This window comes from Dipodomys merriami, unplaced genomic scaffold (assembly GCF_024711535.1).
Source record: "Dipodomys merriami isolate MVZ:Mamm:240054 unplaced genomic scaffold, mDipMer1.0.p SCAF_70, whole genome shotgun sequence".
Taxonomy (NCBI): Eukaryota; Metazoa; Chordata; class Mammalia; order Rodentia; family Heteromyidae; genus Dipodomys; species Dipodomys merriami.
In genome coordinates this window covers 479,565-505,636 of record NW_027206291.1, presented here as the reverse complement: position 1 = coordinate 505,636, position 26,072 = coordinate 479,565, and the positions used below count along the sequence as shown (strand labels likewise).

General features: G+C 56.5%; 2 protein-coding genes and 2 non-coding genes across 8 annotated transcripts; all 4 read right to left on the bottom strand.

Moving 5' to 3' along the window:
• Window positions 1-1,060: 1,060 nt before the first annotated feature.
• On the bottom strand, window positions 1,061-15,733 carry LOC138817687 (transportin-2). 5 transcript variants are annotated; one of them, XM_070008236.1, is made up of 27 exons: window positions 15,411-15,733; window positions 15,158-15,311; window positions 14,506-14,552; window positions 13,044-13,155; window positions 11,855-11,930; window positions 11,623-11,772; window positions 9,609-9,715; window positions 9,379-9,512; window positions 9,201-9,282; window positions 8,996-9,118; window positions 8,767-8,885; window positions 7,037-7,097; window positions 6,785-6,950; window positions 6,456-6,608; window positions 5,592-5,817; window positions 5,211-5,382; window positions 4,786-4,872; window positions 4,598-4,705; window positions 4,364-4,522; window positions 3,784-3,871; window positions 3,498-3,596; window positions 2,733-2,828; window positions 2,328-2,433; window positions 2,055-2,154; window positions 1,905-1,979; window positions 1,689-1,816; window positions 1,061-1,617 (listed from the first exon to the last, which is right to left on the bottom strand). In XM_070008236.1, exons 4-26 carry the CDS (start codon window positions 13,140-13,142, stop codon window positions 1,709-1,711), a joined length of 2,694 nt encoding a protein of 897 aa, XP_069864337.1. In that variant the 5' UTR covers window positions 13,143-13,155; window positions 14,506-14,552; window positions 15,158-15,311; window positions 15,411-15,733; the 3' UTR covers window positions 1,061-1,617; window positions 1,689-1,708. The 5 variants fall into 5 exon arrangements, with proteins under 5 accessions (XP_069864337.1, XP_069864335.1, XP_069864339.1 ...); XM_070008234.1 differs by lacking the exons at window positions 14,506-14,552; window positions 15,158-15,311; window positions 15,411-15,733 and having other exon boundaries at window positions 2,328-2,403; window positions 13,044-13,171; XM_070008237.1 differs by lacking the exons at window positions 1,061-1,617; window positions 15,158-15,311; window positions 15,411-15,733 and having other exon boundaries at window positions 1,687-1,816; window positions 2,328-2,403; window positions 14,506-15,117.
• LOC138817877 (small nucleolar RNA ZL2) lies at window positions 3,666-3,740 on the bottom strand. Its single transcript, XR_011368927.1, has one exon. It is a non-coding gene; the product is annotated as a small nucleolar RNA ZL2 (small nucleolar RNA).
• On the bottom strand, window positions 5,464-5,533 carry LOC138817881 (small nucleolar RNA SNORD41). Its single transcript, XR_011368931.1, has one exon. It is a non-coding gene; the product is annotated as a small nucleolar RNA SNORD41 (small nucleolar RNA).
• A 4,979-nt stretch (window positions 15,734-20,712) lies between the features above and the next one.
• Window positions 20,713-24,741, bottom strand: LOC138817717 (telomerase RNA component interacting RNase). Its single transcript, XM_070008313.1, has 3 exons — window positions 24,342-24,741; window positions 21,344-21,421; window positions 20,713-21,125 (listed from the first exon to the last, which is right to left on the bottom strand). The coding sequence occupies exons 1-3, from the start codon at window positions 24,678-24,680 to the stop codon at window positions 21,018-21,020; spliced, it is 525 nt and encodes a 174-aa protein (XP_069864414.1). The 5' UTR covers window positions 24,681-24,741; the 3' UTR covers window positions 20,713-21,017.
• Window positions 24,742-26,072: the final 1,331 nt, after the last annotated feature.

The following is a 26,072-nucleotide window of genomic DNA, read 5'->3' as shown; positions in this document are numbered from 1 at the left end:
TGGCACCCCTCACCTTGGGAGGAAAGGGGGTTAGACCAATCCCATCAGCCAACCCACCTGCACACCCCAAAACCCAACAGAGGATGCTTCAAAGAACTAGCAGAAAGCTAAATGGTATTTTAAAAAACGGTTTTTTCTTTTCTTTTTTTACAAATGGCTTCCAGAGACCTGCTCGAGTTTTGGGAGAGAGAACAGGGACACCTAGCTGGGCTATGGAATGTGCTCTAAGTGCCCCCTTGGAATCGAGGCAGGGTCTGACTCTGCCTCACAGAAGACAAGAGCCAGGCTGGGATGGGGTGTCGGGCGTTGGAGGGGTGAGTGGAGCAGGCCCTGGGCTGAAAGACTCCAGTCAAGCCCCCCACCAAATACAAGGGGTCCCCCTAGAAAGTGGAAAGCAGGGAAGAAAAACAAAAAGGGTAACAAATCTTAAAGGAGCTACAGGGCTCAATTTTCCTAGCAACTCAAATAACCAGGCCCACTTCCCTTGGGGTGGGGCGGATGACACCCTTCCACCAAGACCTATGTCCTAGGACATCTGCCTCAGTGTTGGTGGCATCCTTAGGGGCTGTGATGAGCACGGAGTCTCAGAGGGGGCAAAGTGGAGATGGGGACATTCACCTTTTCCCTCCTGGAAGCCTGAGCTCAGCTTCTTTCTTGCCTTCAGCCCAGACCCTAGAGGTGGACTCCCAGGAGCGGAGAGCAAGGCCGCCCTTAAAGATGCTGCCCCAGAGCCTGGGGGGCGGGCGGCGGGGACAGAGCTGTCCCGAGCTCTCTTTGGGGGGGGGAGGGAAAACTCCCAGCCCCGCACTGCCCAGGGTCAGTGAGCACAAGCCAGGGGGCCGGGGTGGTCTCGGGGGCCCCTGCCTGCGGCGGGGATGGTCCCTATGTGGCTGGCTGGAGAGGATAAAGATGGGGGCACATGATCTGAGTCTGCCCCAAGGCTGGCAGGAAGTATGCGGAGCAGGTCCAAAGCGTGCACGTGCTAACGGGCGGCCGCAGGTAGCCGTCCTCCTCCCTCCCGCCCCGGGGTCTCGGCCGAGGCCCCCCCAAACCCCCCCAAGCCCTCCCCAGTCACCGGCGATCCCGGCCAAACAGCGAAAGCTTCTTATACTCTAGGTGCAGATTACACGGAAGGCCGAACGGCTTAACTCGGGTTCACTACGTCTACTGTCTCCATGCAGTCGGGGAAACGGGGCGGCGCGCCCACCCGCGCGCGGCCGCACGTGGACGTGAGTGTGCGCGTCTCTACAAGGACACCCCCCTCCCCGCCTGCGCCCCCGCGCCGCTTCCCGCGGGGTTCCTCCCTCCCACGGGGCTGGCCCGGGTGGGCGGCCTGAGACGACCCCCATGAGAGCCGGGGCCTCCTGCCCGCCGGACCTCCCACCCCCCTCCCTGTTTGTAGGACTAGCGCGGCGGCCCCACCCATCTGCCCGTGTGCCGGCCAGGCCGGCCCGTGGGACAGGTGGACGGACGCACGGACGCACGGACGCACGGACGGGGAAGGCTTCTGGGTTTGGATCCCGCGCACGCCTCCCTACCCCCCCTCGACCAGGGCACCGCGACTTCCGGACACAGCGCGCTCCCAGCAATCCCTTCGACGATGACGCAGACAGAAACCTGGGGGGCGGGAGGGGAGTCAGGCCCGCGACCCTTCCCCCGGCCCCCCGGCCCCCCGGCCCTGCCCGCACCTGGCAGTCTCCACGCTCGCCTAGACCCCGTAGAAGGCCGCCAGTCTCTCCTTGAGCAGCGGCGGGAACTGCTCCGAAAACTGCTGCCAGTTCTCCTCCCCGACCTGGTCTTTGAAGCCGTGGAGGATCTGCGGGGGGGGGGGGGGGGTGACCTCTGACCCCGCGGCCGCAGGGGCGCCGCCTCGCCCCCCCCCCCCCCCGCCCCCCGAGCCTCACCTTATAAAACATGTCCCGAAGATCATCCTTCGGGCTCACCCAAGAGGCTACAGCGTCGCAGAAGAAAATAAAGTCCTGAAACGTGACGCATGGCGGGTGAGGGGGCGCCGCGCCGGCGCCCACCCCGCCCTCGGAGCCCAGGCGCCCGACCTGCACCACGCCCCCCGGGTTGACGCCGATCATCATGCAGATGCCGCGGAACGCAGAGTCCTTCTCCTCATTGTCCCGGATGTTCCGCAAGGACGTGCACCTGCGGGTGGGGAGCGGGTCAGTGGGTGGGCCTGGAGCTGTGTGTGCAGGGGGGGGCGGGAGGGGGACAGGGGGTACCCGGCAGGGGAGGGCAGAGCCCAGAGGGCAAGGGCAGGGCTGCCTGTCCGCCCACCCCAGCACCCCGCCCGGTCCCAGCAGGCCCCGCACACCCACCAAGGCCGGATGAACTGCTGGAGCATAGGAGCCACCTCCTGCGGGCACACGTAGCCCAGGCGGCCAATGGTGATGGCTGGAATGGCAGAGGGACTCGTCAGGCGACCTGCAACCCCGAGTGGCCCCGGGACGGTAGGTGGCAAGGCCTCTGGCACGAGGCACCGAGCCCCGCCCCATGGACCCCAGGGAACAGCTCTTGCGGGCCAGCCCAGGGCCCGGAGCTTGGCCCAGCCTGCTTCCCTTCCCCAGCCTCCCCCACCTGGTGTCTCCCCAGGTCTCCTCCCAAGGGGGGCATCTCCCCTAGGGCTCCTTCCACAACTCCCTGCCAGGAGTCTGCAGACTTGTTTTTTTTCCCCCAGGGCCCAGGAAGAGGGCACGAAAGGACAGCCCAGATCTGGTGCCCACCTGTGTTTTCCAGCAGTGTCTTGGGTGTATTGGGCCTGTTAATGATCTCCACCAGATTGTTGAGGACCATCTGCACATAGGGTTGCATCTCTGCCCCTAAGGGACCAGTCAAAATCAGAGCCCCGCTAGGCCTCCCCAAGCTCCTGGGTCCGTCAGGAGTGAGGCCACCCTCATGTGATTCCTCTTCCACTCAGAGGACACACAGGAATTTCCCCACACTCCCCAGCCCAAAACCCAGGGCTAACTTAAGAGACAGAAGTCACCCAACCAATCCCATTAGGCCGCTCAGCAAACTACATCAACTGGTCCACTCCTCTCCTGCCTCTTTGGAGAAGCTAATCACAAAAAGGCCTTTCACCAGGGCGCCGGTGGCTCACGCCTGTCATCCTAGCTACTCAGGAGGCTGAGATCTGAGGATTGCTGTTCAAAGCCAGCCCAGGCAGGAAAGTCAGTGAGACTTTTATCTCCAATAAGCCACTAGAAAAAAACCGGAAGTGGCGCTGTGGCTCAAGTGGTAGAGTGCACTCGCCTTGAGCTGAAGAGCTGAGGGACAGTGCCCAAGCCCAGAGTTCAAGCCCCACACCGGACAAAAAGGCCCCCCCCCCCCCCAAAAAAAAGTCTTTCAGTTATTTGACTCCCAATGTAAAACACTCATTCTCTGGCCAATCAGCTGACTTCCCTGAGATCTGTCAGTCACAGCAAGACTCCGCCCCAAATTATGAACCGACCAATGGGGAAGGCCTAGGCAACTGGCCAGGGACTCACCCATTTGCATGCAGATCTCACCGATGGCCCAGGTGGCATTGTTACAGACGGAAATGAACTCGGGGTTCAGGTTGGTGCCCAGGATGGGCATGAACTCGGCTGCTCAGGAGAGAAACGGTGCTAAGCAGGAAGGTTAGGCACCTGGAGCTCCAGGGCAAGGCTGGGCGGGACCCCATCAGACAGTACGAATACATCCCAGTTAGGTCATGGTCATCCCAGGGTATGTATCCATCACGCGAGGCCAGGGCGAGGCTCGGGTTCAGTGCGGTCGAGGTAGGTGGCTTACCAATACAGGGCTTGACATGGATGAAGCAGGCTTTGGTGAGATCTCCCAGGAGAGCAAACGAACTCTGCCGCACCTCAGGCATCGAGTCCTGGCACAAGAGGGAAATCCCGAAAACAGTACTTGACATTTTCTGATAGACCTGAGGTCTGAATCCAGGGCCACACACTTGCTTATTTATTAGCCTGGCAGTCTATACTTGAGTGATATGACTTCTAGAGGACGGTGGGTCCTATTTGAAGCACCCTTGTGGTTTGTGTGTGGTCACAGGTGTGCACGAGTATGTATGTGTGCATATGCACACAAACTGTGGGTGCCAGTAGTGGGGCTTGAACTCAGGGCCTGGGTGCTGTCCCTGAGCCTCTTTTGTGTTCAAGGCTAGTGTTCTACCACTTCAGCCTCAGCACCATTTCTGAGTAGTTTATTGGAGATAAATAAGAGTTTCATGGACTTTCCTGCCCAAGCTGCCTTTGAACTACAATCCTATCCTCAGATCTCAGCCTCCTGAATAGCTAGGATGACAGGCATGAGCCACCGGTACCTAGCAGCCATGGTGTGCAGCCTGCGTGGAACACCCACGCACCTGCATACACTGGAAGAGCAGAGTCATGATGTTACTCCGGGCCACTAGCTGCTCCACGTGGCCGCCCAGGCCCTCAGCCAGGCCGCTGAGCAGATCCAGTGCCACGATCATGAAATCCTTGTCGGGGGCCTCGTACTGCTCAGGGTGCTGGGTGTACATCTGTATACAGAATGGATGGGGAGGTCAGCGGAGTGGGGGAGGAAGTGGGCAGAGAGGGGAGCCAGGGGTGCTCACCATGGCCTGGGCCAGTGTCTTCTGCACCAGGGTGACGCAGCGCTGGTACACGGGCTCGCAGTAGGGCAGGAAGCCACTCTGCAGGGCAGTGGCGACGGAGGACAGGCACTGGGGAGAAGGGCAGGAAAGGTGAGCCTAGGGAGAGATGGGGGCGGGCCCCCCGGGGGCGGGGCTCTGCGGCCGCTCACTTCCAGCAGGGGAAAGAGGTCCTTGTCCTCATCCTTCAGCTCGTTCCACTTCTGGATGAGCGGTGGCATCAGTTTCTGGATGTATTCCTGGAGAGGAAGAAGTCAGGCTCCATAGTAAGGGGCGTTGATTGGCTTGGCCCATTCCCTGAAGGGTGGGAGGGTGGGGTCCGGGACCCTTGTTGGGGGGGGTTGCTCACCACACAGCCATATCTGCAGGCTTTTGTCCTTCTCCTCCATGGGTACCCGGCACACCCCCAGGCCTGGGCACACCCCTGGCACAGCACTCACCAGGCTGTCTGGCCTAGACTGCAGCCGGGGCTGGGGGGGCTGGGGTGCTGGGGGCGCGGGGGTGCTGGGGGCTCTGGTGCCCAGCACCCTGTCCCCAGCGTGGGGCGGAGGCAGAGGGGGCTGCGGGAGGGCCTCACCGGCTGGTTGAGGTGATGGCCCACGGAGTCGGCCAATGTGCCGATGGCGTCGTAGAGGATGAGCAGATTCTTATGCTGGTATTTGCCGAAGGCGAAGACGAGGGTGTCCAGGATGTAGCTGAGGTAGGGCACCAGCTCCGTGCACGCCTCCTCCTCCAGGGTGGCGAAGGCACTGGAAGGAGGGAGAACGCAGGGAGGGCTCAGCGGACCCGCGCGCGTGGCTCTGGGCCATGGGGAGCGAAGAGGCCCCACGCGGGATCAGCCAGTACGAATACGACAGAAATCAGTGCCACATCAGCAGTCACAGCAGTCATCCCTTCCCGAGGGGCAGGACAATGGGGGGTGGGGGGGATATGCCATAGGTCAGGGGTCAGGGGTCACCTGCAGGCTGCCTCCTGCACCCTCTTGTTGCCATCCAGGATGCGTTTGAGTAGCTCTGTCATCAGAGGCTTGAGGTGCATGTCGGGAGGCTGGCTGACCACCCAGTGGGCATAGCGGCTCAGTGTCCAGCACGCGATGGAGCGGACCAGGGCCTTCTTGTCCGACAGGCACCGGATGAGGTGTGGGATCAGCTCGGGCAGGTAGGGCACCATGCCTTGCATACAGCCTTAAAAGCCACCGAGAGGGGACACGAGGTGTCAGGTGGACTGGGTACTGGAGCTACAGTACCCGCACCCTTCTGGGAACGCAAAGACCACCTCCTGGCAGATGAGAAATTGAGGTTCAATCACTGGCCCAGAGACACTCACTCAGAGCCCAGGAAAGGAAAGGCAGGTGTACTACCTTATCTGTTTATTCATTAGTTCAGAATCTTCACTGCATAATGAACTGGGCTTCACAGGAGAGCCCCTGGCCCAGCTAGAGGGGAATATTCTCATCCTTTTCCTTTATTCTTTACTCTCTTAGCCATTTTCACATTCTGTGCCTGGGTGCTGTTCCTGATCATTTTTTGTGAGCACTCTACCACTTCTTGCATTTTTGGGAGATAACTGGCACTAAGAGTCTCCCAGATTTCCCTGTTCAGGCTGGCTTTGAACTGCAATCCTCAGATCTCAGCTCCTGAGTAGCACCATATTTACTTTGTATTTTGGGCCGTCCTGAAATTGAACCTGGAGTCTTCGGTGTGCTCCGAAGCAATTCACCCAGACCTCCCTACCGTCCTAGCTGTCTTGGCCGCCCCTGGCCAGGGGGCGCTGAGTCCCTGGCAGGGGTTGGGGTCCCTTACACGGGAGACCCAGGACTCACCCTCGGCGATGGCACCCAGCACCAGGATGCCGGACTCCTTGACCACCCATTCGGGATGGAATAGGAGGCCCTTGAGCAGGGGGAGGAGGTGCGGGAGCAGTTCCTCCCGGAAAACATTGGCCAGGACGTCCAACGCAGCCGCAGAGCACTTCCCTGGATGGAGACGGGGGGGGGGGGGGGGGGGGGGGGGGGGGGACGGGGGGACGACGACAGTCTCAGGGAAGGGAAGATCTTCACAATCTGCTCCCAGCCAACCTGGCTTCCCCACGGCCGCCCCCACCCCGGGAGGGGGGCTGGGCACCATGGCGGCCCCAGGGCTGGCCACGCACTCAGATTCCAGTCGGACAACGCATCGTCATCATCGTCATCCTCCGCATCTTCGGAGCCGTCGGGCCGCTCGGCTTCGTGGGGCAGCGTCACCGTGCGGGACTTGTGGAAGCGTGGCTTGATGTCCTGCTCGCTGTCGGGGACGGCCTCGTCCTCTTCCACGTCGCCCTGGCAGGGTGGGCAGACAAGACGGCTCGGCACCAGGCGGTTCCCAGGGCCAGCCGTGCCCAGCACCCCCACCCCCACACACTCACCTTGAGCAAAATGATATCGATTTCCGAGTACTTCATCCCATTTACAAGAGTGGGGATCAACCTATGGGGAGAGAAGATGACTATTCATTGGGGGATGACTATACAATGGGAGGGGGGGAGAAAAAGAAGAAGGCTGGGCAGCAGCACCAGGCAAGGGCAGATTGTGCTGGGCACTGGTGTCAGGGCCCGCATCTCCCCCGGGAGGGGGCAGTTACCCCAGCCTAGTTTCAAGCGTCAGGATTAGGGACACACCACTCTTTGTACCACAGGAAAGAAGTTCTTGGCCTAGGCCTGGCTACTGGAAAACTCTCAGAGCCCTGCACACATGGCAACTTCAGAACAGGATCAGGTTCCCTAGCACCACGTGTAGAAAGCACAAACATGCAAACTCGTATTTTTTAGTTTGTTTATTTTTGGTTGGTCCTGGAGCTTGAACTCTGGGCCTGGGGGCTGTCTGTCCCTGAGATCTTCAACTCAAGGCAAGTGGCACTTAAGCCACAGTGCCACTTCCGGTTTTCTAGTGGTTCTTTGGAGGTAAGAGTCTCATGGACTTTCCTGCCCAAGCTGGCTTCAAACCACAATCTCAGATCTCGGCCTCCTGAGTAGCTAAGATGACAGGCGTGAGCCACCAGTGCCCAGCTTCTGGGCCCTTGCATGGGGCAGAGAAGCGCCGGACAAATAGGCAGGGCGGCTTCATTGCAAAGCTAGAGTTCAATTCCCAGAGAGCCTCCTGTGCCTGCTTCAACATGGTTCCCTCGTCACTTTTCCAGAAGCCTCCTTCCCTCTGGCCCCACTCACCATTTTCCACAATGGTTCAGAAAAGCTAAGGGATTCCAATAGGTTAAGGGTCAGCTGTGAGGAGCTTGGTTAGACAGTAGTTGAAGCCAAGGCCTGGAGGCTCACGGCTGTAATCCTAGCTACTAAGGTGACAAGAGATCTGAGGATCGAAGTTCAAAGCCAGCCTGGGCAGGAAAGTCCATGAGACTCTTTATTTCCAATTAGCCAACAAAAGGCTGGAATTGGAGCTAAAGCTCAACTAGTAGAGCACTAGCCTTCAGTGAAAAACTCAGGGACAGTGTCTAGGTGCCCTGAGTTTAAGCCCCAGGACACAGGCAGGCACACACACAAGATAGCAACTGTAAGAGACAAGTCTTTACTTTGGCTTTCCTACACTGGAAGGATACCAGGGCCTAGCATTACCCAGGAAGAGCATACCTGAGAACAAAGCCCAGTGCTGGAGAAGCAGAGCTAAAGCTAAGACACATGTGTTTTTTATATCCTTTGGGCACCTGGATCTAGTTGTGCCTGAAGCCATGGTTGGTCTCTCACTTCTTTTTTTTTGTTTTGTTTTGTTAGGTGGTGGGGCCTCAACTCTGGGCCTGGGCGCTGTCCCTCAGCTCTTCAGCTAAAGGCTAGCACTCTACCACTTGAGCCACAGCACCACTTCTGGTTTTCTGGTGGTTTACTGGAGATAAGAGTCTCCACAGACTTTCCTGCCCAGGCTGGCTATGAACCATGATCCTCAGATCTCAGCCTCCTGAGTGGCTGGGATGCCAGGCGTGAGCCACTGACATCTGGCTCACTTCTAACAGTCAGTTACCAATTTTTTTTTAAAGTCGGTTAAAGCTTCTTGCAAAGTCGCCTGACACTGTGGTTTTCTGCAAGCTCAAGGAGTGACCAGAAAAGGAAAGGCGCAGGCATGGGGTGGGGTGGGTCAGGACGCCACTCACTGGACCAGATGGGAGGCCAGAACTTCCTTGCAGATGGGTTGCTCGGCCAGCGTCAGCCAGAACTCACAGGCCTCCAGGGCCACATTCTCATCATGGTCCTGGGTCCGCTGGAGCATGTACTGGGGCAGGGGAGGTGGAGAGGGAGAGGCTGAGTCCAGCTGGGCTTCAGGAGGTTCCCACGCCTCGGCCAGCCCCTCCTGCCCTTGGCTGTGACCTTGACCATGCACACCTGGATGATGCTGTGCATGTGGGGGATGAGCCGGTCAATGCGCACTTCTAGAAGCATCACCAGGGCACGGCATACATTCTTCCGCACCTCGGGGTCGTCATCCACAGCCAGGGCGAATAGGTGCTGTGGGGACGGCCAGGGTAAGCTACTTAAGAAGGGCGGGTTGGGGAGCCCTCTTCCTGCCCGCCTCGGCCAGATGGCATACCTCGATGAAGGTGTCAATGTTATCCATCAGCGCCTGGGCTCGGTCCATGATGAACTGGTTCACACAGGCGATGGCATGGGACCTGGTGAGGAGTGGAAATGGGGCTCAGCCCCCCTCCCCCGCCAATCCTGTCCTCCAGCTCGGAGCCCCTGGGTTGTCTTGGGGAAGCCACACCCACCGGATCTTGGGGCTGCAGTGCTTAAAGAACTGCAGGAACTTGGGGATCATGATGTTGAGCGGCCTGTTGAGCGCATCGCTGTCCAGGAGTTCGGAGGAGTCTTCACAGATCTTCTGCAGGGCTCCGAAGGCTCCCTGGGTGGATCGGAGCAGACAGATGTGGGGGGCAGGGGGTGAGGCCTTCTCTGGGCCCGGGCCCCTGCTAGGGTGGGGCCACAGCTTGTTGCCTACCTCACAAGTGTTGTAATCCTCCGAGTTGAGCAGGTTGCATAACTGGGGCAGCAGCTCAGGCCACATCTGCAGCTCACCCTTGGAAGCGATGGTGGTTATAAGAATACCTGGGCAGCCGGGGAGAGGAGGCTGCCTCAGGCTGGGCAAGGGCCTGCCTGCCCCTCCATGCTCCCCACTCCTCCCCAAGATGACCCCACCCAGCCCCCTTGCTGCTGCTGATGTTGTTTTTCCTGTCTTCCTCTGGCTAGGACCTCAGCTGGGCAAGGTAAGAACTTGGCTGCTGGGCACGCTCTAGCCCTGATAGGGCAGGGGACAGGGGAACTGGTGGGGGGGGGACCCCACAGGGATGACACACTCGCTGACTCAGCACACATCCTCTGGGCCCCACAAGCCAACCAGTTCTGTCCAGGCCCTGGGATATAGTCCAGCCCCAAACACCAAAGCCTGTTCTAGGAGAAGAGAAGAACAGGGTGGTCATAGGCTGAGGGCTGAGTAACTGGGTGGACAAAGAAGCCCTCAACAGCTGATACCCTCACATGAAAGGCCTGAGAGAAGAGAAACAGACCAGGGACTTTGGAGAAAGAGCATCTCAGCCAGAGGGATGGACCAGTGTCAAGGCCCTGGGGTTGAACAGGCTCTCACAGAGGGGAAGAGAAGCGGGGGGTGAAGGGAAGGCACAGCAGGAGGTGAGAGCAGGGAGATGGCAGGACAACTTGCGTAAGGCTTTGTGGCTACAGGTAGGACTTTACAGACTAGTGAAACTCCCGAGGCATTGTGAGCTGTTAATCCCACTCACCACCACAAGATGGCAGTGTTTCCTACCGGTAGGGGTGGTCACATTACCCACCCTCCCCTGCTTTTCACCCTTCTATGGAAAGAGCGCCAGCCTCCTCCCTATGATCCCAGCACTCAGGAGAGGCTGAGGCAGGAGGATCAAGAGTTTGAGGTCGGCCTGAGTTATATGGCAAAGAAAGCTACCACCCTCCTAAGATTCACCTGGAGGCTTCTATGAAAGCGTCCTCCAGGGAACGGTTCGATAGTGCTTCCTAGAAAAACGGATACATCCTCTCATAGACTTCAAATGGATTCTAGAGAGCTTCTTAATGCTAAGTAATGACAAGAAAAAGTCTTCCCATGTTCAAAACAAGTTGCTGCTTCTGAGTAGTTTTGAACCTGTGGCTGTAGAAGCTGAGGACATGTGTCAGCAGAGGCTGCCACCTAGAATGAGCTCTAAAACCTTCCATGGCCTCAAGCAGGAAGCTACGAAATCAGCACATTTGTCAGGCCCAAGCATCCAGCACAAACACTATTTCTATTTATTATTATTATTTTTTTTTTTGTGCCAGTCCTGGGACTTGAATGCAGGTCCTTGGCACTGTCCCTTAGCTTTTTTTTTTTTAAGGCTTGAGTTTAAAAAAAGGGGGTGGGGGGGCTGGGAAGGTGGCTCAGTGGTAGAGTGCTTGCCTTGCATGCCTGAGGCCCTGGGTTCGATTCCCCAGCACCACATAAGCAAAAAGAAAAAAGCCGGAAGTGGCGCTGTGGCTCAAGTGGTAGAGCGCTAGCCTTGAGCTGAAGAGCTGAGGGACAGCGCCCAGGCCCAGAGTTCAAGCCCCACTACCGAACCCCAAAAAAAAGGGGGGGGGCGGAGGAGGGGGAAGCTATATACAGCTCCACTTCTGACTCTGGCAATTAATTAATCATAGCCGGGTGCCAATGGCTCACTCTTCTAGCTACTTAGGAGGCTGAGATCTGAGGATCACCATTCAAAGTCAGCCTGAGTAGGAAAGTCTGTGAGACTCTCATCTCCAGTTAACCAGCAAAAAGCTGGAAGTGGAGTTGTATGGCTCAAATGATAGAAGGCCAGAATTGTGGGGGGGAAAGCTAAGGGACAGCGCGTAGGCCCTGAGTTCAAGCCCCAGGACCAGAAACAAACAAACAAGACCCTGAACTGGCAGCTGACCGGCTGCCTAAGCCAGGACAAAGCTGAAGAACCAACCCCCACTGCCCTTCTCACCGATGGTAGCCCGGATGAGGGAAGAGGCATCGCCGATGTTGTTGAGACACTCCTGCTTGATGAAGTCAGCCACAGGTGGTGGAAAGCTCTGGTAATGTGCTTTCACGTTGTTTTTGAGGATGAGCCCACTGAGAGACCGGGTTGGCTCATCTGGGGGAGAGAGGACCAAGGTTCAGGGGTCCATCACGAAGAGAGGCGGGGCAGGGTCAGAGCCAGGGACTGGCAGGCATACCTTCTGATTTGAGCCTCGTCAGGACAAAGATTAGGTAGTTGTTGAAGTCGGGGAATTGGTTGAGTTGCTTGAGTTTCTGCCAGGCTGTTAAGGGACTTGGGAGACAAAAGCTTTCCACGCAGGATGTCCTGTCTCATAGCTGCCACTGGTGACCAGTGAAATCTGGCAGCAGTGTAATCTAGAATCCCACTGACCAAGCCCTCTGCCCAAGTCCCCCTCATAGATCGGGAAAGGTTTCCCACATGGATCACAGTGGAATGCTAAGGGACCCGACAGCGCCTTCTAAGACGGCAGCTGCTACTCCCTGGGCTAGCACACTACTGCTGGAGCTACAGCTCCACTTCTGGGTTTGGTATTGTTTTTTTGGATGACAAGTCTCACAGACTTTCCTGTCCTGGCTGGTTCTGAACTGCAATATTCAGATCTCAGCCTCCTAAGTAGGAATATAGGCATGAGCCACTGGTGCCCGACTTCAAACAAGTTTAATTTAAAGCCTAAACAAAACCCAAGACCAACTCAAAGTGCACCCCACTTCCCTGGGGGGGGGGTGCATCTTCCCAAGTCTGACAGGACAGAGTAGAATGCACCTCTGAGTGGGAGGGACCACCAGCCCTGGCACTAGTGTTTCCTAGCTGCTGCCTTTATTAAATTGGTTGGTCTTTGTCTCTCTGAGTCTTCAGGCTCCCATCTGTTAAATGGGCAGAACAACAGCTCCCCACTGGGTAAGTTAAGTAGCAAGTACTTTTTGAGTACTAGGAGTTCCCATGGTTTCTCCTAACAATGGCTGCAACAGCTCTGGGAACTGGACCCAGGGATTCAAAGTCTCCAGACCATGCTGGTTTGTTGTGGGGTTTTTTGTTTGTTTGTTCTGCTTTGTTTTTGGTGTTGGTCCTTGGGCTTGAACTCAGGGCCTGGGCGCTGCCCCTGAGCTGCTTTTGCTCTACCAACTTGAGCTACACCTCCATTTCCGGCTTTTGTGCAGGTTAACTGGAGATTAAGAGTCTCCCAGACTTTGCTGTCTGTCCAGGCTGCTTTGGAACCACAATCCCCAGATCCTGAGTAACTAGGAATGCAGGGTGTGAGCCACACCAGCCCCAGGCTTCGTGCTGTTCCTTTCCCACAAAGGGGGTTTGGGTCAGGAAATGAGCCCTGCTGGCTTCCCCCAGGTCCGGGAAGGAAGGAAGGATACATCCTGCACGATGCGCTGCGTGGCTGTGTTGGGCGACTGCGAGTCTTTGAGCAGCTGCAGGACCTGCTGCAGGCCTTGTTCGTCTGGCTGCCAGTCCATTGCGCAAGGGGAGCTGCGGGGGCCGGGGCCGGGGTCAGCGCTACACCTCCGGGGCTCCGTGTGAGACTCGGGTTGAGCCCCGAGGGAGCGGTGGCCGCAGGACGGCGGGAGCGGCCGGGCGGAGGCCGTGGATCCACGCCCGCCCGGGTGCGGGGTCCCCGCCGGCTGCGCCAGCCCGGGCCGCGCAGTGGCGGGCTTGGGAGCGCCGGGGGGGGGGGGGGGGGTTCGGAAGTGGGCCACGGCGGCGGCGCGGCCCGGCGGATCCTCATCGGAACCAACGTGGAGCCCTCTTCCCAAGGCGGTCCATGCCGTCGCCGCCCTCGACCGCCGGCCCTAAGGTTTGCACCTCCCTCGCAGCCCCAGGCCGAGCGAGCGCCCCGGCCCCCTCGTGCAGGCGAAGTCCGGGGAGATTCCCCTTCTCCGAAGCCGGCCTCTCAGACTCCGCCAGACCCCAGCTGCCCCCGATCGGAGCCTGGTCCCTGCGCGTCCCCGGGTGCACGGTCCCCGGGCACGATCCCCATCCCCGCCGCCTCCCCTAAACCTGCCCTTCAGGCCCCGCGGATGCCAGATGCCGTCCTCCCGGCTTAGCTAGGCGCGGAGCAGCGGCTCCCCAGAACAGGACTGGGAGCAAACGCCACAGAGGTCTCCGCGGCCTCCGAAGGAGAAATCAGCCCAACCCGGGACAGAGCCCCCCACCCCACCCCAGCCCACCCCCAGGACTGGTCCCCACCGCCCGTCCCCATCAGGACGGACCAAGCCTCTCCCGCTCCCACCCTCCGCCCGCCCCACTCGGCAGTAACTCGGGAGGAGGGGTCGAATCGGTGCGTCTCCCCCCAACCCGACTTCCGCCAAGCCCCCCACCTCCTGGAGCCGGAAATCCCCTCCCTCACATTCCAGAAGCTTTTCCTAATTAGCCCCGGCCCAACCCCACCCCCCCACCCCAAGCTGGGACATCAGACCCAGCAAAGCCCTCCAGGCCGAAGCCCGACGCCCCTCGCCACCAGGGCCCGAGAAGCTCCCCTCTCAACTTGCATGCGGCTTCCCCCACTCGGATGCAACCAAGCCCCGCCGAACACAGGCCCCGCGCACACGCCGATCGTCGCGACATCCCCCAGTCGGTCCCCGGCCCCGCCGTCACCGTACCCCCGCCAGCCCGACCGCAGCCGCCCCGCCGGCCCGGCGCCCGCGCCCCCGCCCGCCCCGCGCCCCCTAGCCTCGCGGATCGGGCCCAACGGGGTTCCCGGCCTTTCCCGGTCGGGCGCGGCCCCGACGCTAGGGCCGCGCACGGCGCAGGCCCAAAGCCCGGCGGGGGTCGACGCAAGCCGGAGCGAGCGAGTCCGGATCCTGGGTGAGGCCCACTTACCAGGCCCTGAGCGGCGGCGGCGGCGGCGCCTGGCGCGGCGGCTTCTCCTGAGACTCGCACGGAAGGAGGGAACCGGAGAGAAGGAATTAAATAAAAAAAAAAGGGGGGGGGAACGCCGCCGAAAATGAACCGCCGCGGCCCCCGTAGTCCTTTCAAATTGACCCAGTTGGGCCAATCAGAAAGTGCAACCGTGACGCGCGACCTGACATTAGCCCCGGGCAAGCCGAGTCACGTGATGGAGGAGCGGCCGCCCCTCTAGCCAGCGGGTCCTCCCAGCGTCTCGTTTCCCCAGTATCCCACAACGGCGTGGCCAGAATTCTTGGCTGGAGCCGGGGATTTGATAGAAGGTGTGGACTTGTGGTGTGTGATGGGCCCTGGAATCTCTGGGGCGGCCCAACTGCTGCGCTCCCTCCCCTTCCCTTCCCCAGGAAGTGGATGACTGAATTTGCCCCATCGAGAGGGTACTTGGGAGCCCCCCACCAAACCACAGAAGTGCAGAGGGACTAAGTCCTGGGTGGACTTCAGACGCCAGAAACAAAGGAAAGAAAGCTGGCCCCGCTTCTGTTATTTTCCAGTACTTAAAAAAAGGTGCAAGGGTATTTTAAACAAATGAGTTAATAAACTCACCCGAAGGCTTAACCCTCTCCCTTACCTGAAGTTGGATGAGATGAAATCCCTTGTCCAGGAAACTTAGGCGAAGGCAGTGTCAGGATGAAAGAAATTCATGGTCCTCAAGCCATGTTAAGAGAGCTGGGCGGTTTTCCCTTCTCTCTGAGAGCAAAGCGTTCAGGGAAGAGTTGCAGACCCTGGAGGGGGGGGGGTAACCTACTGCTACTCCAGGATCAATTTCCCCAAAGAGGATAAGAATAGTGTACTCCTTGAGAGATAATCCAAGTTAATATTACCTGACCATCTGCAAATTGTTCTTTGAAAATCGTGGTCTTTACCCTTAAGCCTCAAGCACGTCCTTTCCCTGTATTGTCTCTTCCTAAATCAATATTGACTGAATCAATTGGAGCTCTAATCCCAAAGGAGAACCCAGCACTTCCCAGCGGGACTTTTTGACCCTGGGCGAGACATAAATCAATGTTGGCTCCGACTTGTAAAACATAAACAACAAAAAAAAGAGGAACAGATTTCTCAGCCCAATTCCGGTGGGCAAAGACACTCATGAAACCCTGGCATTAGGGCCTCCCGGATTAGGGAAGGGTGGCCTGGCGCCTGACTCCGCGACTCAGGAAAAGGAGCAAGGATTCTCTACGCTACTCAAAAACACACGTGCGTGCAGGCGCCACGTACGCATGCGCTTACCAGCTCGCTCCCTCTCCCCCTCAGTCCCGCCCCGTCCCCGGCGCGCGCGCGCTGAGAGCCCAGAACTACAAATCCCGTGGTGCCTCGCGCTCACACCGCCGCGCTTAGGGGCTCTGGCTGAGAATCAAAAAGTAAGGAGATGCCGGGCCGGCTCTGAAATCGCTTTAAGCGGAGCGGTCTGTCGGCTTGAGGCTGGATTGGAGTGCTACTGGGAGAACCGAGAATTCCATACACTTGTTGGTTCAGCCGGGCATTGATGTGCAACAGACAATTCAATATGTGTAACCCCTCCTTCCCTTCCTTCTTCCCTTCTTTTCTTTCTTTCATTTTCAAGACAGGTTCTCATTACCTAGCCCAGGCTAGGTTAGAGATCCTTCTGTCTCAGCCTCCCAGAGTTGGGATTATAGGCGTGTCCCACCACATCCAACCTCACCCTTCTTTTTGATGTGTGGCAAGTTTTCACCTGCCCTGTGCAAGCCTTGGGTAGTTGCAGCAGAGCAAAGTGGCTCTTGCTGCCATATATTGCCTACATTGCTCTCGAGCCTCCTGGTCAGAGAAACTCCCAGATACACAATTTGGATGTCAACAAGTTTCTTCATCTGTTCGTTCGATATGAAGCGTTCCTCCCACTTCCGCCTCCTGAGTAGCCAGGACTATAAGCATGCACTACAACCACCACACCTGACTCATATTTTCCATGCAACCTATTATCTGAAAAGCAGTTTCCAAATGTTAAACCTCATGAGATTCTCACAAGAGGCCCAAGTATGGCAAACTTAACTGGAAGCATGCAGGCAAAATGCAGGGAGCCGGTGCTCAACTGAATCTGGGATAAAATGAATCAGAGAGAAATGTGCTCTCTTTACAAACCTTCCTACCTGCATCTCCTCACACTGAATTATTGGGGTGGGGGGCCTGCAGTGTAGCTCAGTGGTACAGCACTTGCTTATTAGCATGTAGAGATTCTTGGGTTCGGTATCCACCCACTAAAAATAAAAATCAGCAGGGTGCCAGTGGCTCAGGCCTGTAATCCTAGCGACTCAGGAATCAGATCTGAGGACTGCGGTTCAAAGCCTGACTGGACAGTAAAGTCCATGAAGCCTCTTATCTCCAATAAACCACCAAAACACCAGAAGTGGTATTGTGGCTTAAGTGGTAGAGTACTTGCATTGAGCTGAAGAGCTAAGGGACAGCGCCCAGGCCCAGAGTTCAAGTCCCACAACTGACCAATAAAAATTAATTTTTGGGGAGAAGGGCTCTTGCTTGCTACTGAGCTCCAGTAAAATCAGTATTTTCTTTTGGGGGGCAGAGAGGAGGTTCTGGGGGTTGTGATCTCAGGGCCTACATGCTTGCTAGTTTCTGTATTACTTGAGCCAGACCTCCAGCCCCCTCAAAATCAATATTTATTACATACAGCTGAAAACTTGTAGGTCTCCGGTGGTGGCTCAAGCCTATAATCCTACTTGAGAAGGTGAGATCTAAGGATCACAGTTCAAAGCCAGCTCCGGAAAGGAAAGTCTGTTAAACCCTTACCACCAATAAACCACCAGAAAACTATCAGTGGTGCTGTGGCACAAAATGGTAGAGTGCTAGCCTTGAGCAAAAAAGCTCAGGGAAGCCAGGTGCCAGTTGCACATGCTGGTAATCCTAGCTACTCAGGAGGCTGAGATCTGAGGATCACGGTTCAAAGCCAGCCCAGGCAGGAAAGTCCATGAGACTCTTTTTTTTTTTTTTTGGTCCGGTTGTGGGGCCTGAACTCTGGGCCTGGGCGCTGTCCCTCAGCTCTTCAGCTCAAGGCTAGCGCTCTACCATTTGAGCCACAGCGCCACTTCTGGCTTTTTTCTTTTTGCTTATGTGCTGCTGAGGAATCGGACGCAGGGCCTCAGGCATGCAACGCAAGCGCTCTACCACTGAGCCACCTTCCCAGCCCCAGTCCATGAGACTCTTATTTCCCATGAACCACTAGAAAACTAGAAGTGGTGGTATGGCTCAAGAGGCAGAATGCTAGCCTTGAGCTGAAGAGCTGAGGGACAGTGCCCAGACCCAGAGTTCAAGCCTCAAGACAAAAAGAAAAAAAAAGCTCAGGGACAGTGCCCAAGCCCTGAGTTCAAGTGTACAATGTATAAAAGCAAAAAAACTAAAAAACCACATGTAGGTCAGTGGTACCGCGCTTGCATAACAGGCATGAGGCGCTAGGTTCTAATCCCTAGCACTACAAAACGCAGCCCTCCAACACAAACCATCTCCACCCACAGAAGCAATAATAGTAGTTTCAAACAATATCAAAGTTCTATCAGTATGCTCTTTCATTTTTTGCCATGCTGGGGCCTGAACTTGGAGCCAGAACACTCCCCCTTAACGTTTTTGCTCAATGATGACACTCTACCATTTAAGTCCTACCTCCGCTTCTGGCTTTTTGATGATTAACTGGTTGGAGATAAGAATCTCATGGACTTTTCTGCCACGGCTGTGAGGCACTGGCATCTGTTTTTCTTTTTTGTAATGCTGAAAAATCAAACCCAATTATTACCAGTGTCAGGCAAACTCTTATCACTGAGCAACACTTGACTTTAAGAGATGAAAAATAGATGAAGGCCTGAACCACAGAAAGGCCAGGCACTAGACTAATGGCTCCCTTCTAAAATCTAACTACTCAGGAGGCTGAGATCTGAGGATCACATTTGGAAGCCAGTCTGAACAGGCAAGTCCATGACTTTTTGTTGTTGTTGGTCATGGGCCTGGGCCTGGGCGCTGTTCCCCAGGTCTTCAGCTCAAGGCTAGCGCTCTACCACTTGAGCCACAGCACTGTTGGCTTTTTCTGCTTATGTGGTGTTGAAGAATCGAACCCACAGCTTCATATACACCAGGCAAGCACTCTACCACTGAGCCACCTTCCCAGCCCCAAGTCCAAGACTCATACCCAATTAACCACCAAAAAACCAGAAGTGGAGCTGTGACCCAAGTGGCAGAGCACCAGCCTTGAGCAAAAATGCTAAGGAGCCAGGCGTCGGTGGCTCATGCCTGTCATCCTAGCTACTCAGGAGGCTGAGATCTGAGGATCACAGTTCAAAGTCAGGCCAGGCAGGAAAGTCCATGAGACTCTTATCTCCAATAAACTACTCAGAAAACCGGAAGTGGTGCTGTGACTCCAAGTGGTAGAGTGCTTGCCTTGAGCTGAAGAGCTGAGGGACAGCGCCCAGACCCAGAGTTCAAGCCCCACAACTGGAAAAAAAACATGCTAAGGGACAGTCTCCAACTTAAAGCCATAGCACCAGCACACACATGCACACATGTCTAAGTGATTATAGATTATCACACAGCTCACAGGCACTAAAACAAGATCGAAGCCCTACTTTTCCAGGGTTACTGACAGGGCGGGGGGAGTACCACAAGCAGTGTCTCTAGCAGCTCCAGAATGGAGGCCAAGCTACTATAGGGGCGACCTACTTCTCTCACTAGTTTCTTTTTAAAGATCCAGCGGCTGTTGAAGGCTTGGGGGAGGAGATGGTGGTGGCAGCCTTAGCTTCCCTGGTCCCTCCCCCAACTGCCGTGCTCCAAGCCAAAATCATACCTGGACTCCCCCCCCCCCCCCCCCACCAGCTCCCCTAAAGGAAGAGACCTTTGAGCCTTCCAGGAAAACAAACCAGACTAGCCTTAATGTGTGGTTGCAACAGTGAAGGAAGAAGGCAAACTGTGGGTTTCAGTTAAGGTCTGCACCTGTCCCTGGACGTGGGCATTCTCCAAGGACACACCTCCTTCAGGGCTTGAAATGACTGTCACTTTGGTCATCCTGCCCAATCTGCATACATTTGACCCCCTCCTACTCTCATCTGGAACCTCTGTGGGTGGAATGTCAGACCATGGCATGTGGCCTTAGGAGATGTTCGTCTATCTGTTCATTTCTGGGCTGTTCCTCCCCAGCTACACACACAAGGGCAGGACATTTTGTCTCTTGGGGGCAGCAGCTGTGTCACCACGGAAGCAGGTATTCAGAACTCACTTTGTGGTTTCGTTTCTGGTGTTTGGGTCTATAGCCCCAAGCTGGCCTCTTCCTCTCAAACACTGAACTACAGATGTCACCAGTTTACTGCTTTGGACAGAATCTGAGGCTAGGGACCCACCTCCACCCTCTCCCAGGCCCACAGCTGCCTGCCCTTCCTCTCAGGCCCCATCAGGGCCGCTCCTGCCCATGTATGTGTAACACAGGCCAATCCTTCTACTTGGGCCGCCCATCCTCACCTCCCGCAGGACCGATCGGATGTCAAGTGAAATAAACCCGGCCATACAAGCCAGCCTCCACTCTGTCCTTATTACCAGTCCTGATCCAAAACAGCTTCAGCTGCACCCAACCTCAAGGGCAGGGAGAGTGAAGTCTGTTCTCACCTGTGACCCCATGGCACAAAGAACAGGGTGGGCATACAGTGGACACGCTGTTAAGTATCTGCTGAATAAGCAAAGTAACAGCTCTGGCCCAGCCAAGATGGCAGATGTGTGGAAATGAATGTGCAGTGAGTGCTGAGGATTAAACCCAGAGCCTTATGCGTCGTGTGTTCTTTCAGTGGACTACACCTCTGAGCTATAGCCGAAATGGAATCGGATCACACTGAACCAGCCTGGAATCACGGCTCTTGGGGCATAGTCAGGAAGATCAGGTGTTGGACAAAAATATTAAGAGACCAGACCTAAGGTGGCAGAGTGGGGGTGCAGTGGCAGGGAAGAAAGATGGTTCTTGATTTGAGTCCAGGACAAAGGAGAGAATGTGCCTCTGTATTCGGATCCTCTTCCCCCTTCCACACCCAGCCAGGCCCGGGCTTTGTTAGATGGGGTGCCCCTCCCCATCTTAGGGGAGGGGGCTGAAGTCAGGCAGGGTAAAGAAGACAAAAGCAAGCACACAGCTCGGGCACTAAGTCGAGTTCTTTACTTCCCGGAAGTGATGGCTAAGGGAAGGAGAGGAAGGCGAGAGGAGGAAGACAGAGAGAGCCAGAGAGAGCAGGGGGGCAGGAGGGGACAGTGAACCACTGTTCTAGTAAGTCTCAGGAGGCAAGTGCTCAAGGTAAAAAAAAAGAGTCCTGGAGAATCGTCCGCGGCTGCGGGAAGGCCCTCGGTTTCCTTCCGTGAATCAGTCCTGGGGAAGGCCGCCGCGCCGTCTCGCATTAAATAGTATGTACATCGCAGAGTCCCAGGCCGTGGCTCAGGGGGGCTCATTTCACCAGGGGCCGAGTTTTATCATCGTCGCCACACTGGTGGGCTTTGTACTTTTTCACTTCTGCCATGTACTTAGCCCACGCGTCACCTTTATTTGTTAATACCTGTGAGAGGGGGCGCAGATGAAGACAAGGAGGTTAAGGGGCCAGGAACCATCCCCAGGGGCCCCCGGAAGGCCTGGGGTTTATGGGAAGCACGTGCGGGCCCAAGCTGTCTGGAGACTTGTGGGAAATTCTGCCCACCAGCCACGGGGCAGGGGCAGGGACAGGGCAGGAATGGCAGAGGCTCACCCACTGGGAACAGAGTTGACCCGCCTGCTCACCTCATCCTCCGTCTTCTGCTTCTTGGCTACTATTCCCGTCTTGAGGGCTAGTTTGTTCCCGCCTCTGCGTTTGCCCACCTGGGTGAAGGGACAGAAGACTGCAAGGGTTACAGGAGCCGGGCCCGCCCTGGGCGGCGCTGAGGCCCACTACACCTTCCTAGCCCGGCCTGGCGGCCCGGCCCGTCTCGACGGGGTGCCCAGCTCCACCAGCCGGCCGACCTGCGCAGCAATCAGAGGAGCACATGCGACTCAGCGCCTGCCCTGGCGGGGGGGCCACCATGCCAAGGCAGTCCTAGATCCTGGGCTGCCCTCCCGGGGCACTGTAGGGGGCTATAGCTCCTTTTATTGAGCACCTACTGTATGTGGAGCCCTGTGAGTACAGGAGTCATTGTCTTGCACCTTCTCAAAACCATTTTATAGCCCTGGAAAGACTCTGGGAGGGGCAGAGCAGGCTCCCACAGCCAGGTGGAACTGAGCCACTGGTCAGCACCCTGAACCTTGCCCAAGGGACACCAACTCCCTGTCCTCAACCTGTCATTTGTTGCTAATGTATGTGTGTGTATGTGTGCCCTCAATGTCCCCTCAATTAATGTGACAGGGACAGTAGCAACAGTGGCAACTAGTGCTGCCGTCGTATCTACTCAGGGACCTGACACACACTTCTGCCACAGGAAAACTTCACTCTGGGTTTTCACCATCTTCTCCACTCCCCCTGACTGGAGACGTTCTGTATGCCAGGGCCTGCCACTTCAACCAGATAGAAACCAGGTATTGCTAGGACAGCCCTGTCCCTTTCCCCCACTTTTTTTTTTTTGGGGTCAGTCGTGGGGCTTGAACTCTGGGCCTGAGCGCTATCCCTCAGCTCTTCAGCTCAAGGCGAGGGCTCTATTACTAGAGCTACGGCAGCGTCACTTCCGGTTTTCTGGTGGTTTATTGGAAATAAAGAGTTTCACGGATTTTCCTGCCTGGGCTGGCTTTGAACTGCGATCCTCAGATCTCAGCCTCCTGAGTAGCTGGGATGACAGGCGTGAGCCACCAGTGCCCGGTTTCTGCCCCACTTTTGATAGTGCTGGGAATTGAACCCATGGCTTCCCACATTTTAAGTGCGCAGTCATCAAACCACATTTCCAGTCCACACAGACTTTTTTTCTTTTTTGGTGCCAGTCCAGGGTGCTTGAACTCAGGGCCTCTTTGTTCACTCAAGACTGGTTGGTGCTCTACCACTTACTTAAGCCACAGCTCCATTTTCAGCTTTTTGGTGAATTGGAGATAAGAGTCTCATAGATTTTCTTCAAACTGTGATCCTCAGATCTCAACCTCCTTAATAGTTAGGATTACAGGCATTTGTCACCAACACCTGGCTCCCAGACATCCTCCCCCCCCCTTTTTTTTGTACCAGACCTGGGAGGCTTGAACTCAGGGCTGGACACTCTACCACTTAAACTATAGCTCCACTTCCAGCTTTTTTGGTAACTAATTGGAAATAAGAGTCTCATACACTTTCCTGCCCAGGCTGACTTCAAACCACAACCCTCAGATCCTCACACACCATTTTTATCAGATGAAGTGAGGCCTGCCCCACACCACAAAGCTGAATCCCAGACTTGACCCTCGCCTACCCAAGTCTGGTTTTTCTTTTTTTTTTTTTTGTCAGTTATGGGGCTTTAACTCGGGCTTGGACACTGTTTTTTTGTTTTGTTTTGGTCATGGGGCTTGAACTCTGGGCCTGGGCGCTGTCCCTCAGCTCTTCAGCTCAAGGTGAGCACTCCACCACTTGAGCCACAGCACCACTTCCGGTTTTCTGAATGGTTTATTGGAGATAAGAGTCTCATGGACTTTCCTGCCTGGCCTGGCTTTGAACTGTGATCCTCAGATCTCAGCCTCCTGAGTAGTTAGGATGACAGGCGTGAGCCACCGATGCCCAGTCAGCCTGTTATTCTCTTTTTGTTGTTTTTTTTTTTGTTTTGTTTTGGTCATGGGGCTTGCACTCTGAGCCTGGGCGCTATCCCTCAGCTCTTCAGCTCAAGGCGAGCACTCTAACACTTGAGCCACAGCGCCACTTCCCAGTCTGTTATTCTTATATCAACATTGATGCCAACATCAGAGACAAGCTTAGGGTTAACAATCTGTATACAGCTCATTAATTCAGCCTGGAAATACTCAACCTGGCACTGGCATTTTGAACTAGATCATTCTTTGTTGTTCTATGCATTGTCAAGCAGAGTCCCTAGGCATCACCCATAGATGTCACTAGCAACTCCTCCTCCAGTTTTAACACCCAAACATGTCTCCAGACTTTGCCGTGTGGGGGGAGGGGAGGAGATGATGATGGTCTTTAGTTGAGATACCCCTGCTTTAGGTTCATGCTATAATGCAGGGATTAGTTCACGGGGAAGGGGGCGGGGGAACAAAAGAAAAAAAATTGACTTTTTTTGTTTTTGTTTTTGTGAAGAGAAAAAGGGTAGACCTGCCCAAGCTGAAAACAAAAACAAAACAAAACTGCGATCCTTTCTATCATAAGTGACCGAGCACCCAGGTACTCAATAAACGGACAGTGGTTCCGTGAAGTTTACAGAAGTCAAGCGTACATCCTAAGGCCACACAGCGGTCTAAGCCTAATTACACGTAGATCAACTTGGGGTTCTCAACTTGGCCCCCCTTTCCCACATTTATAGGGTGTCGCCAGTATCCAAGTCCGGGTTCCACTCACACATGCAACCTTGGTGTCTAGGATTTTCCCTATGCCCAGAGTGCGGCTCCGAGCGCGATTCTCCGGTTCTCCCGCGGGTAGGATATGGGGTACCCACTCCCGCCCCCCCCACCCCGGGCCTCCTCTCGTCGGGAACCCGGCGTCCACATCCTCAGCGGGTGACCCGGGAGGGTCCCCTCATGGCGGCCGAGTGTGGGCCTGGCCCTCGATCCCTCCTCGGGACCCGTTTTCCCCGGTGCCAAGGCGGGGCCTGGCGCCGGCGCCCGCCCCCACCCCGCGGCTCCTTACGAAGCTGAGCGTGGGGCCCGGGCCGCCCTTCCTCTTCGGATCCCCGGGGCCCCCGGCGGTGGAGGCCGGCTGGTCGGGTCGCGGCGGGCCCGGGGGCGGCTCCTCCTGTCGCTGCCGCTGCTCCTCCTCCATCTTCCGCTTGAACAGCTCCAGGAAGCTACCGTCGTTGGCGAACAAGTTCACGCCGCCCGACACCGGGCTCGAACCGGCGCCCACCTCCTCGTCCCCGCTCTCGGGGGACGTTCCGGGCCCCGACTCAGCCCATCGGCTCCCGCCACCGCCCGCAGGGCCTGGCGCCTCCCGGCCTGGAGGCTCCGCCCGTCTCCCTCGGGCAGCCATCTTGTCGCCAGGTGCCGCGCAAAGGACTCTGGGAAGGCCACTCCGGCCCCGCGCTTGGCGCCCGACTGTCAGGGTTCGGAGCAGTGCACGCCGGGAAGAGACGTCGGAGCCCCGGAAGCCTCCGCAGAGGGGGCGGGGCAATGGCGGGGCTGGAGCGCCAAAGCACGCGAGGGGCGTGGCGTCCCGATGCCCCGCCCCTGGATTCTCAAACTCGAGTCCGATTCAAGTTTGCGTGTCGCGGACACACACGTTCCTCCGGAAGGGGATTGTCGTCTTGGACTGGGACCGTCAGCTGGTGTTCCCAACTGGAATTCCCGCACGGGACTGGAAGCATTACCTAAAAGCCCCCATCTGCCACTAGGAACATTCCTTGTGAGTGCAAGTGCCCCGTTTGGGGCTGTATATTCATTCAACTGACACATTGGAACTCAGGTTCCTTGATGGGTCTAAAAGGCACATCGAATCTGGGACACCCTCCCCCTGGCCACAAATTCTAGGTTAGGCACTTGCGTCTGAGAATAGAATACAGCTGGCTCCGTGGAGCTGGAGACTCCAATAATAAGGTAATTTTACGACCTGGGGTTCGCAACTGGAGCCAGGGATATTTCTAGGTTGAGTTCCTCCCCACCCCCCGAAGGTTAAACGTGTTCTAAGATGGCAAACCCCGCCGAGGAACTGGGACACCGCTTCTTGTATTCCTTCTCTAGGTCAGGGGTTCAAGTCAAAAGGGAAATTCGCTGAACTTGGAGTTACCTTCAAACAGGAAGCCAAGTGCAAGGAGCTTTTCAGGAATTCGAGCCTCTTACACAAGAAATATGGTTACAGGGATAAATTCTGCCCAGCATGGAGGGCCTGCCCAGAGTGCGTGGACTCTGCCCAGAACTGGAATCGTGTTTCCTTATAAACCACCGTCAGCCCGGAGACCTGTCTAGATGTTTCACAGCCAGGGGAATCACCCAGGCGGCCGACCTCACGCGACGTTGAGACTCAAGTTAGAGAAGACGTGATGGACGCGAAAGGAAGCCTGCAGACTCGAGGCCGGGCGGGATCTCGGCTCTCCCTTCGGGGAACCAACTCGGACTCGGGTGTTTGGCTGGTTGCTAAGGAGAGGACGGCGGCTACCGGGACGTGGAAATGATTGGTGGAAGTAAGAAAAGATGTCACCAATGGAAAGAGGGCTGCAAGACTTGCCGTCCAATCAGAAGAGGGGAGTGATCCGGACCGTACCAACACGGCCCTGAGGTAGGGGGAATCCTGGAAAAAGGGAGTCAAGAGGTGCGCGAGGTGGACGCTGGAAACACGAGAGCGCGAAGCTATCGTTTCTGTGCTCTCCTGCGAGGGAAGCCACGGCCTCGAGGAGGAACGCGGGGGGCACACTTCCCGCCCCCCCCG

What these genes read in the sequence shown, in the direction of transcription:
- LOC138817687 (XM_070008236.1), bottom strand. Translation starts at nt 13,142, where the DNA reads ATGGACTGGCAGCCAGACGAACAAGGCCTGCAGCAGGTCCTGCAGCTG. An exon ending in ACCTCTTTCCCCTGCTGGAA is followed by an intron (nt 4,706 to 4,785) that starts GTGAGCGGCCGC and finishes CCTTCTCCCCAG; the next exon opens with TGCCTGTCCTCCGTCGCCAC. An exon ending in TGCTCTTCCAGTGTATGCAG is followed by an intron (nt 3,872 to 4,363) that starts GTGCGTGGGTGT and finishes CTCTTGTGCCAG; the next exon opens with GACTCGATGCCTGAGGTGCG.
- LOC138817717 (XM_070008313.1), bottom strand. Translation starts at nt 24,680, where the DNA reads ATGGCTGCCCGAGGGAGACGGGCGGAGCCTCCAGGCCGGGAGGCGCCA. An exon ending in CGGGCCCCACGCTCAGCTTC is followed by an intron (nt 21,422 to 24,341) that starts GTAAGGAGCCGC and finishes CCCTTCACCCAG; the next exon opens with GTGGGCAAACGCAGAGGCGG. An exon ending in AGCAGAAGACGGAGGATGAG is followed by an intron (nt 21,126 to 21,343) that starts GTGAGCAGGCGG and finishes CCCCTCTCACAG; the next exon opens with GTATTAACAAATAAAGGTGA.